At 45.0% G+C, this 13,442-nt stretch overlaps 1 protein-coding gene across 2 annotated transcripts in view; it reads right to left on the bottom strand.

The window, feature by feature from the left end:
- pik3r4 (phosphoinositide-3-kinase, regulatory subunit 4) overlaps positions 1–13,442 on the bottom strand; it is a 167,351-nt gene that overhangs the window by 93,158 nt on the left and 60,751 nt on the right. For both annotated transcript variants that reach the window (XR_013576242.1, XM_078539372.1), the window contains exon 18: positions 1,967–2,087. Coding sequence is in view for 1 of the 2 variants with exons in the window: in XM_078539372.1 (XP_078395498.1) it covers positions 1,967–2,087 (121 nt within the window). In the remaining variant the exon portion in view is untranslated. The remainder of the gene's footprint in view (positions 1–1,966; positions 2,088–13,442) is intronic.

Raw genomic sequence — 13,442 nt, 5'->3', positions numbered from 1 at the left:
CAAAGTATACAAGAATCTCAAACAACCTGAGCAGTTACAATTTAGAATATGACACATCATTGAAAGAAACAAAACTTAGGGCGATTCAGACCTTAGGAAATCCAAGCCATTCGCATTCAATTAAACACTTAAGTCACTAAACATGGTGACTAATTTGCCACAGCAAGGCCCCACAAACAGAAATAAGGTGATTGATCAATTAATCTGTTTTATTGTTGCTGGTTGAGGGGTAATTGTTGGGTAGGACACCAGGAGAGCTCTCTGCTGATCTTCAAAATAGGTCGAGATTTTTTTGACCATCTGAATGAGCAGATTCAGCCTTAGATTTAAACATTTGATGGTGCAGCACTTGGGTACTGCACTGAAGTCAGCCTAGATTGCATGCTCAGGTCTCTGGAGTGGGTCTCGACAGCACAACTTGATCACTCAGAGGAAATTGTGCTACCTCAAAAGTAAAGAGCATACAGAAAACAGAAACAAAAAGTGCTGGAAATGGCAGATCTGACAGCATCCAAACAGAAAATATAGTGTATAAATTTTCAGGTACAGAGACCATCTTCAGAACAGTCATTTACAACTATTTCATCAATGTCAATTTAATTGCTTGCTTTCTCCCTCTTCTAGTGGCAAAAGTTCTAGCCTCCATTCAAAGGCTCTTTCCAGAAATGTGGACAAAGGAACATTTCATCATTCTCCAGCACATCTTGCGTGCATTTCTATTCTCTGCTCCACAATTTTTATTTGAAACCAAATTAAATAGAATCAATCCATTAGCTGGTTCAATTCTCTCTGGGTTTGAAAAGGAAATAAAAAAAATAAAATTTGAATTTGATCTTTTCTTGGATAAATGTTGCCCCATCTGCAACTGGTCTATCAACACAAAATAAACATAACAACACAAGTTTTTCTGCAAATCACTGTACAGTTAGATAAAAGAACCCAGTCATTTGTGTAAATCCGATTCCCTTGAGGCGGTTTTATTTTTCTCATGGGTGTGCCACCATTTTGGAGGATGGGAGCAGATTAAGCATTTGACATGTGCCCTTGCTCCCTCCATCCATCAGATCACTACTGGTAAGCATGTTTACACCCTTGTTGAACTTTATTTGCTTACACCAGAATTCCAATCCAGTGTTGTTTTTCAAACATGTCAGTTCTTCATGCCTTTCCTCCTAACCCCTTTGAGCTATACATCCATTCTTTCTTTCCAGAATGTTACTGGACTAGTATTCCAGAGAACACATGTTCAAATCCTACCATGGCCATTTGTGAATTTGAATTCACTAAATAAATCTGGAATAAAAAGCTGATATCAGTAAAAATGACTATGAAACTGTTGGATTTTCTTAAAAAGTTAACTGGCTCACCAATCTGGTCTATATATGACTTCAATCTCCCATTGCCATTGACTATTAACTGCCTTCTGAAATGGTGTTGAAAACCATCATGCAGTTCAAATTTCTAGAAAGTAAGACATTTTGTCTGACTTTTTCATTACGCCTGCTGCTAATATCACTTTTGCCTTTTATCCATCTGCTGCTCTCCATTGGATAACTTTACAGGTCATTCTATTTATTTTCGCCTTTGTTTTTCTTTTTACGACCCTTGTTCTGTTTCTTTTTAAAATTCTGTTCACATGCTGTCCTGAGGAAGAGTCTTAGGCCTGAGATGTCAACTGACTGACTTCCGTTTCTCCACAGATGCCTGTCCTAACGAGCATTTCCAGCATTTCCTATTTTTAAACTCTAAATCTTGTTGAATAATACACATGCACAGACCAGAGATTCCACTAAAGTTCTTTAGAAACATTTAATAAGATGAGGTTTAGTTAGTTGGGTGGTTGGGCTTTATGTTATGAAATGCAGTCAATGTTCTGTACCAAAACTATTGTTGTATATTGCTGTTGAAATGCATGAATCATCAATTAAAATCTTTGAGAGAGATGGTCATGTTCAGTGAAACTTACCTGTACAACCTCAGTTCCTTCAATTATCTTTCTGTAATACGAGACAGATGGACAATGCAAAGCATCATTTGCACCTCCTGCTACAATATATGATCGTTCCGGGTATGCTAGATCCCAGAACCTGCAGGAATAGAATTGAAAAATATTTTAATTTTAAAATAACATAATAATGGTTTGTAAAAGATATAGTTGCAATTGATTAAATGACTGCAGGGAACTGTTACAAAATTGCTTTTATAGAAGGTGCCTTAAAAGACCAGCTCATCTGCCATGTTAACTCAAAGAGAAGGCTCTCTTGATGACTCAGTTGGTGGCTGAGGGATGAATAAAAATACACATTCATGTAGCACTTTTCATAAATTCAGGGCACCCAAGGTGCTTTATAGCCAATAAATTTTAATTTTAATCTCAATCCTGAGGATTGGGAGCAGTTTAGAATTCAGCTAAAGTGGACGAAAAGATTGATCAAGAAGGGGAAAATGGAGTATGAGACTAAGCTTGCAAGGAACATAAAAACGGACTGTAAAAGCTTCTATAAATATGCAAAGAGAAAAAGATTAGCAAAGACAAACATAGATCCCTTGCAGTCAGAAACAGGGGAAATTATAATGGGGAACAACGAAATGGCAGAAGAATTGAACACATATTTTGGTTCTATCTCCACAAAAGAGGACACAAATAATTTCCCAGAAATGTCAGGGAACCGAGGGTCTAGTGAGAGGGAGGAATTGAAGAAAATCAGTATTAGTAAAAAAAATGATAGAGAAATAAATGGGGTTAAAGGCTGAAAAATCTCCAGGACCTGATAATCTACACTCCAGAGTGCTGAAAGAAGTAGCCCTGGAAATATTGGATGCATTGGTGGTCATCTTCCAAAATTCTATAGACTCTGGAACAGATGTAACCCCACTATTTAAAAACGAGGGAGAGAAAAAACAGAATTACAGACCAGTTAGCCTAACATCAGTAGTGGGGAAAATGATAGAGTCTATTATAAAAGACGTGGTAACAGAACACTTGGAAATCGTTAACGGGATTAAACAAAGTCAGCATGGGTTTATGAAAGGGAAATCATGCTTAACTAATCTACTGGAGTTTTTTGAGGATGTAACTAGTAGAATAGATAAGGGAGAACCAGTGGATGTAGTGTATTTGGATTTCAAGAAGGCTTTCAATAAGGTCCCACATAAGAGGTTAGTGGGCAAAATTAAAGCACGTGAGATTGGGGGTTAATATACTGGCACGGATTGAGGATTGGTTGACAGACCGGAAACAGAGTGGGAATAAATGGGTCTTTTTCCGGGTGGTGAACCGCAGGGATCAGTGCTTGAGCCCCAGCTATTCACATTATATATAAATGACTTGGATGAGGGAACTAAATGCATTATTTCCAAGTTTGCTGACGACACAAAACTGGACAGGGTTGTGAGTTGTGAGGAGGATGCAAGGAGGCTTCAGGACAATTTAGACAAGTTGTGTATGTGGGCAAACAGATGGCAGATGCAGTATAACGCGGATAAATGTGAAGATATAAGCTTCAGTGTGAAAAACAGAAAGGCAGAGTATTTAAATGGTGATATATTGGGAAACTTGGAAGTACAAGTGATCTGTACACCAGTCAATGAAAGTAAATAGGCAGGTGCAGCAAGCAATTAGGAAGGCCAACAGTATGTTGGCCTTCATTGCAAGAGGATGAAAGTTCAGAAGTAGGGATGTCTTACTGCAGTTAACAGGGCTTGGTGAGACCACACCTGGAATATTGCATGCAGTTTTGGTCTCGCTACCTAAGAAAGCTTATACTTGCCATAGAGGAAGTGCAGCGAAGGTTCATTAGACTGATACCAGAGATGGCAGGACTGTTGTATGAGGACAGATTGGTTCGACTGGGCCTGTATTCACTAGAGTTTAGAAGAATGAGAGGGGATCTGATTGAAATGTATAAAATTCAAACAGGGCTAGACAAACTGGATGCAAGGAGGATGCTTCCCCTGGTTGGGGAGTCTAGAACCAGAGGCTACAGTCTCCGGACATGGGGCAGACCATTTAGGACTGAGATGAGGAAAAATTACTTCACTCAGTAGGTGGCCAGCCTGTGGAATTCTCTACCACAGAAGGCCATGGAGGCCCAGTCACTGAGTATATTCAGGAAAGAAACTGATAAATTTTTGGATATTAGGCACATCAAGGGCTATGGAGAGAAAGCTGGAATATGGTGTCGAGATAGAGGATCAGCCATGATCATATTGAATGGCGGAACGGGCTTGAAGGACCGAATGGCCTACTCATGCTCTTAGTTTCTAATGTTTTTATAAGGTCCTTTTGAAGTGCAGTCACTGTTGTAATGTAGGAATCTCGCCATGCAATTTGTATGTTGAGAGGTGCTTTGCAATTTGATAAGGGCTAGATATTCTGTTTTGGTGATGCTGGTCAAGGGATAAATATTGACCAAAATACTGGGGAGAACTCCCGTGCTCTTCTTCAAAACAATGCTATATATAAACTTTACATCCAGCCAAGGGCAGATAGGGCCTTGATTTAGTGCCTCATTCGACAATGCAGTACTCCATTATTGCTGTACCGGAGTGTCAGCCTGACAGTGACAATTTTGTCTCCAGTACTTGTAGAGCCTTGCGTAACTTGAGGCAGTAAGTATTTAAATTGTCCAGTTATTAGGCTTAGTACAAGTTAGAAAAATAAAAAAACTTACAAACCAAAAAAATGAATATGGATAGCCCAGGCTACAACATGCCAGAACAGGTTGTGTCACTGGATTGCAGTATGCGGGAATTTATGGACAGTGAAACTTCCCAGAATAAATACATCTGCACAAAATGTTTCTGTTTCAGTCAATGGGAATTGGAGGGTCTCTGATACATAGGGCAGAGGCACCAGTATCTGGACAGTTTGTTCCATATTAAAGTGTAAATATAGAACAGGACTGATGTGATTGATAGTGTATAGTGCAAGGAGAAGTTAGAGAATGCGGGTCTGGAGATGTTGATCCTATTCAACATTGTGATGACACATGTGCTTTGGATGCATGTATTTTCTTTTTGTGTGATGCCCCTTTAAGACTAAAGTGGTTTAGGAGTATTCTGAAATCGGATAGCAGAAAAGATAAAACACACAAGAATGCAAGAAGTATGCCAGGGACCTCTTGCAGAACATATAAGTTAAAGACAGATGAGCAATTAGCGCATTGGAAGTGGAGAGTGATGGTAACAATGGATCAGAATCCGTTTTCAAATTAAGTGGGGCTAAAGGCATCCGCTGTTATTTATGCACAAATGGTACAGCAACTTTTCATGGAGCCTGATTATGACATCTTTAGGTGCCAAGAAATGCCCATGTGACCTAGGGTTGCCATGGGATGAACAGCTAAGAAGCAATGGGAAGATAGAAAGCTAACTGCCCCGAGGTTGGGTCAGCCTGTGTTTTCTGTTTGGCAATTCAGAACACACAGAATTCTTGTAAAGAGGAAACAAGCAAGTTTGTCTCTGAACGAAAGAGTTTTCTATTTGGCAGTTTTAGAACAGATCCTAGTGTTGAAGCACGGCTCTGAGAATAGAACAGAGACTGTGTTAGTGAGTGTGTTATAAGGTTGGAAAGGACAGAACACTGAGGGCAGGAGGGGAAGGGATTGCGGATTGGACAAAATCCATTTCTGTTATCCCAGTGTTGCCAGGGCCCATCAGATCATTTAAAAGGGTCCAAGAAGGGAGTCTCTTGGGATTCTAAGTCATCAGAACTGTCGGGACCCAAGTGAGAGAGGGCTCAACTTCATGCACCTTGTAGGTGGTAACTGTGTCTGGGAACTTTGGATGGAATACGGCTGCTGGTGAATGAAACTCAAGGACCAAAACTATTGGATGGGAAGTGAGATATCCTACAAAATGAAGGTCGAGCTGGAAAGACGGAGATTGAAAATGATCTCATATTGTGCAGAAAGTAATGTGAGTGCTTTAACCACTTGAGGCGTATTTCTGTTGTATTGACTATTTGAAGTGAAATTTACCTTTTTATTTGAAATATCCTTCACTTGTTAATTAATGTTTGAGTTGAACTGATTTTAGTTGGTTTGTTACAGTAAAGGTTTTAAAATTAAAATCATGTCCATCAGTTTTCTTTCCTTTGACTTCATGGGGATTCCTTTCTTTTAAATTATTGGTCTCTACAGGGGTCATGAATACATAAATAATGCACTTGTACCTGTAAAGGTGGAACAGATGGGAGCATAAAGTTGTAGGTGATTCAATAATTAGGGGGACAGATAGCATACTTTGTAAGCAAGACTGAGTACATTAAAGTATGCTGCCTGCCTGGTGCTAGGGGTAAGGGAGATCTTGAAATGGCTTGAAAGGATATTAGAGAGGAAAAGGGGAAGGTATAATCACTGTATTCCATGTAGGCAAGAGGTCCTGCTTGAGAATACCAGGAATGAGCACCTAAACTAAAATACAGGACATCAAGAGTTATAATCTCTTGGATTATTACCCGAGCCTTGCAAATTAGCATAGGAATAAACAGATTAGAGAGGTGACCATGTGGCTGAAGTGAGTGGTGTGGAAAAAAGGGGTTCAATTTCGTGAGACACTGGCATCAGATTTGGGGGACACACCATTGGGATGGCCTGCACATCATCTGGGCTAAGATCAGGGTCCTAGCAGAAAGGGAGCGAGGGAGAACTCAGGTGGAAAAGATAGTATTATTAATAATTCAAAAAACAAGCAAAAGCGAAGAGAATGGAGTAACAGTCAGAAATTGTGCTTTCACCAATATAGTTAAAGAGATAAAGTGATTAAGTCAGGAGAGAGAAATATAAGAAAAACGCAAGTAAAACAACAGAGGTGAAGGATAGTTTAGGGTGTTAGCTTAAATAAGCATTCTTTAGACAAACAAAACATGAGGAACAATTTGAACGAACTGCAGGCACAAACTAAACATGGAGGGTATGAAACGGTAGCCATTACTCAAACATGGTTGCGAGGAATTAAATATAAGGTCTATAGGAAAGGTATGGAAAACAGTAGTGGGGAGGAGCAGCTGCAGTGAGAAAGGATGAAATCATTTCAACTATAAGAAAGGATATACTGAGAGGTAAGCAAGCTATGGAGGCTTTATGGGTGGATATAGGAAATAGAAAAGAATTCAAGACCGTTGAGAGAGTTATGTACAGCAAGTTCCCATATAATGTTGCCCCATTTAACGTTGTTTCGCTTTAATATCGATAAGTTAATGGGGCCCGTAATCTCTCAGTGTCGCAGTGTCCATTTTAATATTGTTTCCCACGTGACCCAACTGGCGCCATTTTGGAGCAGCCTCTCCATATACCCGACCATCCAACATACAGCCTCGCCTTGTGCCCAACCTCCGACTTGCTGGCTCTTCCCGTGCCCGACCCATTCTCTCGCCAAATCTTTTGCTACTCAGTTCACCCCCTCACCATTTCCCTCTCCTGAACTTGCATCACCGTTCAAGACCCAGATCCGATCCAATGTTGGAGCTCCGGAGATGTAACAGTGCAAGTCCTGGTGGTGCAGAGTTGGGGTGTTATAACCCAAGATTTTTTTTAAATGGCTGTCAAAGCTGCTCCTCCTGCCTCACTGTTCACTAAAAATGAGGGTTCAGAGGAGGGAAGCAGCCAGCAGGAGCATTAAAAAATGCATGGATTATAACAGTCCCAGCTTGGCACTTCTGCATTATTGCAACCCACACTTTCACAACCCTGGAGCTCTGGCTTCAGGTCGGGTTTGGATTTTGAACGTAATGCAGGTTAAGGAAGCAGTGAGAGGGTGAATTAGAGAAAATTACATTTTGAAATAATTATGAAAAATGTATTTTATTTTAAAACTTATTTCATTTACCAATGTAGGAATTTAGCAATGTAAAATATTTCAACATTCAACAGGATCTGATGTTTTAATTTTTCTTCTGATAAGGAAGGTCCTACAGAACCTAACCCCAGTTTTAATATAGGTTCCCCATATGAATCAATGTTTCACTTAAAGTCACAATTTTCAGGAACGCAATCACAACTTTAAGTGAGGATTTACTGTATAGGCACTCTGGTAATAGCTGTGAAGTGGTAAAAGAGACAAGCATGGAGCAAAGTGGTTTTAATGAGGGATTTTAAATTTCTTGAAGATTGGGACAAGCAGACTGTAGTACAAAGAAAGACAAAGAGCAGAATTTTCCCAGATTTGCACTAAGTGCGGTAGCGGGTGGTTAAAACGACATTTTACCCACCAGCCGCGATGGTGGGTTTTCACACCACACTGTCCAAAACCCGCTATATTATTTATGCCCTCCGGGGAAACACGCCATTTCCACTCATTCACCCACCCACCATCACCCAACACCGCATCATGGGCGCTATATTTAAAGTCAAGCCGCAAACATACATCTTAAGTGCTGCCAGCCCACCACTACTGCATGGAAGATATGGCCCTAAAACTGAAGACTGCAGCCCCCAGGTTCAGCGACACATCCCTCGAGCATCTTTTGGATGCAGTGGTGGCCCGTTGGGATGTCCTCTACCTCCGCTCTGGCCGCAGGATGGGCAGCAACAACACTAACCCAGCTTGGGAGGCGGTGTCAGTGGTGGTTAGCGGCAACGCCCTTCAAATGAGGACAACCACCCAGTGCCGCAAGAGGATGAATGATCTCCTTCGCTCCGCCAGGGCAAGTCACCCTTCTCATCACTTTCAACTCCCTCACTCACAAACCGATCACACATCCACAGGGACCTCACTCGCTGCCAGTTCAAGGGACATCACCGTTCACTGTCTTACACTCACCGTCACTGTCCTCATCCCATCCATGGAACCACTCACCACCCACACAGGCCAGGCATACTCATCACCTGGCCTGGCAGGCATTCTGCTTACACTTTCTCCAACTCTACTCATGCAGGACAAGCTGACACACAACAGGAAGAGGTTGCTGACCGATTGTGGAATGCCCGAAATCAAGGTCCTCATGGGCTTTGAAAACAAAACCATCCAGCTGGCCAGCGAGGATCTGGACAGTTCCTGTGCTGACGATGAGGTCGGCAGTGCTCTACCAAGCCCAGCAGTGCAACGTAAATCAGACAACCATGCTGTGAATAATGTGTCCTGTTTCACAGGCCATTGCCACGCACTAATTATCTCCCCTTGCTTCCACAGGCACATCTGGTAAACAGCCGATAAGAGTCCATGACCCAGGGCTTCCAATCAAGCCCCGAAGAAACCAAGAGGAATCTGGAGGTACCCTCCTTGAAGTCCCATCAAGCGTTCACCCACACCCTTCGCCAGCACAGAGACACACACCTCGGTGGGACCAAGCTTTAGAATAGCCTCGGGATCACAATCTGGTGAGAACATTGCACTGTCTGATTCAAAGCAGGTGACGGCAAGGACCTCACTGGCATCCGGTACTCAGAGAACTGCTGGAGGCCAGGAATTTGCTGAGTCCAAGTTAGATGACGAACTTCTGGGTTGGTCACGTCACAGTTGCTGGAGCTGCAGAGGCAAGCTTGGGAACGTCAGGAAGAGACGTCCGCTGCACTTCTCAGATTGCAAGGCACGATGGAGGAGTCTGTCCGCCTTCACTCTGAGGTGATAGCACAGGAATGCCAATGCACCAAGATCAACATTGGTAGGATGGCGACCACCATGGAGACCTTGGTCCATGACTTCGCTCCTGCACTGCTGCGCAGGTTCAACTCCATGGTTGACGCCATAGTTGGCCTCCAACAGTGTGTACGCGAGAGGGGTGCCAGGCAGCTCGATCTCACTCAAACTACCATTGCTCCTCAAGGAGTCAGCCCGGGCACACATAGGGAGAAGAAACAGCAAGTGCACACTCCGGGCTCATCCATCCAGGTGACTCCGAGAGTGTCTGGCCCATTGATTCCCCTCTTCGTGTGACCTCAGCAGCTCCAGTTCCACAGGCTGAGGAGGGTGCCATTGCCATACTGCAGGACCCCGAAAGCAGGCCGGGGCCCTCCAAGTCTCGGCCCTCAAGAGGATGCTAGCCAAGGTCATCACAGACAGGGCGTTGCAGTCAGCAGGCTGTCTCCACCTCCACTGTGGATGTCTAGGGAGCACCAAGACGTAGCGGGAGGGTTAGGAAAGTTAAGGAGAATTAGTTGCACATCCTGAACATAGGTGTTAATCACTTGTACATACTGTTCACTATTGTCAATAAACTCCCAAGAATGTCTCCCTGCCTATGGCTCCTTGTTCTGATGAGCTGTGTTCTTGTCACTCAGATGTGAAGCCTTTCTGCACAAGATAAAGGCAAGTGTCTCAGTCCAGGGCCTCTTCCCTGTGCTCTGTGGAGCCTTCAGACCAAAGTGATGGTCCAGCCTCACATTCCCTGGACACATTACTGATGCCTGCACCTTGGCGGTGCTTGTCATTACTGCCAGCAGGCAGGCGCCACGAAGTTCTCTCATTCTTTATGTGCTCTCAGCACTTTAAGGTGGGGTGGCCCCCATCTCTTTAGCATCTGTGACCACCTGAAGGCAGACAAAGGACCACATGTTTTTCAAATTTCATGGCTGCGTCCCAGTATATGACCCTGATCACAGAGCACAAGCGAGCTGCCCTCAGCCAGACATTCTCAGAGGCTATGTGAAAATTTATGGAGTGTCCTCACTGCATGCGTCATCATCTGCAATCGAGTGACTATCAGGGCCTCCACTGCGTCTCTATGACAGGAGCTTTCTCATAGAGGGTATTCGTGCAGCCATAAGCCAGGCTGGAGTCAAATGTTCACAGGTGCAATGTGAGAATCTATGGCGTCATCACACTGCTTGTCATCATCCTCCATAAATCTAGCAACTATGAGGGCTTCCCAAGTGCACCTGCCTCGTCTAGCCAGTGCGAGGGCCTCATCCCCGTCATTGTCGCCTCCGAGGACCGCTTTTACCCTCATCCCCGTCAGCGTCTTCCTCATCAGAGCAGCTCCTCCACCTCCTCCTCAGCCAGCTCGTCTGCCCGTTGGAGCGCCAGGTTGTAAAAGGCGCAGCAGACAACAATGATGCGTGTCACCCTCTGTGGACTATATTGCAGGGCTCCAGCAGACCGGTCCAGGCACCAGAACCTCTTCAGCATCCCGATGGTCTGCTCCACCAAGTTGCAAGCTGCAGCATGAGCCTCATTATACTGTCGCTCTGCTACAGTCTGAGGCCACCGCAGAGATATCATCAACCACTGCCTCCGCGGGTAGCCCTTGTCTCCGAGGAGCTATCCCTGCAGCTTTTGTGGACTCTGGAAGACTCCAGGGGTCTGTGACCAACTGAGGATGTAGGCGTCATGCACACTCCCTAGAAACTGTGCGCACACCTGCAGGATGCGTTTCTGGTGGTCACATTCCAGCTGCACATTCAGCGAATGGAACCCCTTGCGGTTGATGTAGTCCACTGTGTGTTGCAATGGAGATCTGAGCGCCACGAGTGCAGTCAATCGAACCCTGCACCTTTGGGAAACCTGAGAGCTGGGTGAATCCAATCACTCTTGCATCCTGGCCGTCCCGGTCCGGGACGAAATGCACAAAGTTGTGTGCACACGCAAATATGGCATCCGTGATCTCATGGATGCATTTGTGGGTGGAGGCTTGAGAGATCCCACAGAGGTCACCTGTGGAGCCCTGAAAAGAGCCACTGGCATAGAAATTGAGCACCATGGTCACTTTCACAGCCACTGGCAGTGGAAGCCCTCCATGTTCCCATGGTGCCAAATCCTGCAGGATCTGGCAGATGTGGCCGACTAGTTCCTTAGACATGCGTAGTCTTTGGCAACACTGACTCTTGGTTATCTGCAGGAATGACCAATGGCGTCTATAGGCCCTGGGTATCGCTAGGCGCTGGCCTGTGATGGCTCGCTGTGGCTTTTGGGCGGTGTGCACAGGAGCCCCAACTGCCCCTTCTTCCTGTGGTTGCTGCTCCTCCCTCTGCGCAACCAGGAGCCTCAGTCGCTCTCACCTCCGTCATCTTCGCTCCCTGTAGGCCGTCAGGCATACAGCTAGTTCACCAAGCTCCAAGATCCTATTGTAGTCCTCCTGCAGGACGAGAGAGACACGTGGTTAGCATGAGTGTACTAAGAACCTGTCCTGGTTCAACGTGCAGGCCCCTTAACGATTCCCGGAGAGTGCTGGCCACCACTTGGATGGCCAGAGATCAGTGCGCTGCATGGTTGTCTGAAACACCACCACTTCCACCCCAGTCCACCTGACCGATTGGCACCAGATTTGCCCATTGTACTGCATACTGTGCTCTCAGCTCAGGCGGAGGCATTCTCCTAACTTGCGCTGCAAGGCTGCACTGTTAGCTTGAACCATGGGGGAAGCCTGGTCCAAACCAGGATGCTGACATTGCAAGAGGCTGTGAGCCCCTCCAGCATTGACTACTACGTGTCTAGCTTTAGCAAGAAGAATGCACTATGTGTGCAGTTGTCCAACTGTTCTGCCGTCCACTAAAATGCTCATGATTTTGCAGGGGAGTGGGAGGTGAAAAGCTTTGGAGCATTTGGCGGCACTTTGATGTCTCTGTGTTGCTCAAGTGAGCAAATAAACTAGAAGCCCGACTCCAATCATATCAATGTGGCTGCGCCTGAACTGTCTGAGTTGCAAAGGAATGGTTACTTTATACAGGTTTCCCTAATGCGTGGCCACTTCCTTCTTCTACCCTACCCCCACCCCGAATGCCTGTGTGCTATAAACAATGGCAGGCCCTTGGCCCCCCCACACCACAAGTCGCCTCAACGGCAGGGCTTACCTTAACCCTGAACCCCCCCACCAGCGCCCCTCAAGCTTGAAGTCCAACAGATGACACTGCCGAGTGCTGCACAATGTTGCTGTGTACTCACCTCCCCTCAAAGTGCAGGCCACCAAGTGCACATCACCTATGTGCTGTTGTGAAACATGTCGGTGTGCTTTCCCGTTGACATAGACGGACAATCCTGCAGGGGGGACGATTCCAGCGGGCTACCCTGATAATGATATGCTGATGTATGACAATGAGGTTCCCAATGTCCGATGGCAGGAAACGCAGCCCACCTTAAGCGGGCTGAGCAGATTATTGCGAATTGGTTTCACACTGTCGTGAAACCGATCGCGCCATCATGAAACTGATTGTACCATGTTGTCCGCTCATGCCACCAATCACGCCCGATGCCAGTGGGCACGGAAAATTCCGCCCAGACAGGGAAAGGAGGGAGAGGGACAGAGACAGAGAGGGAAAGGAAAGCAAGCAAAAAGTTGTGTCAAATTTCAGGAGCATTGTGGGTGACACACAGAAGCTATGCAACTCGGGGCTTGTTTGGGTGATTTAGTGATATCCAATTTGAATTCATACAATGTTTCTGTTATGTTCAGTGATTTATTTTATTTTGCATGTTATTCCAGCTAGGAATGCACATTGCTGCACATGCACAGTACGGTATTTCAACTTCTATGTTGGTTTTTCCGGGCAAGAAATGTCTGAAGGAAC

Source organism: Cetorhinus maximus, chromosome 3 (genome assembly GCF_964194155.1).
Source record: "Cetorhinus maximus chromosome 3, sCetMax3.hap1.1, whole genome shotgun sequence".
In the NCBI taxonomy this organism is placed as follows: Eukaryota; Metazoa; Chordata; class Chondrichthyes; order Lamniformes; family Cetorhinidae; genus Cetorhinus; species Cetorhinus maximus.
This window is presented reverse-complemented; position numbering and strand designations above follow the sequence as displayed.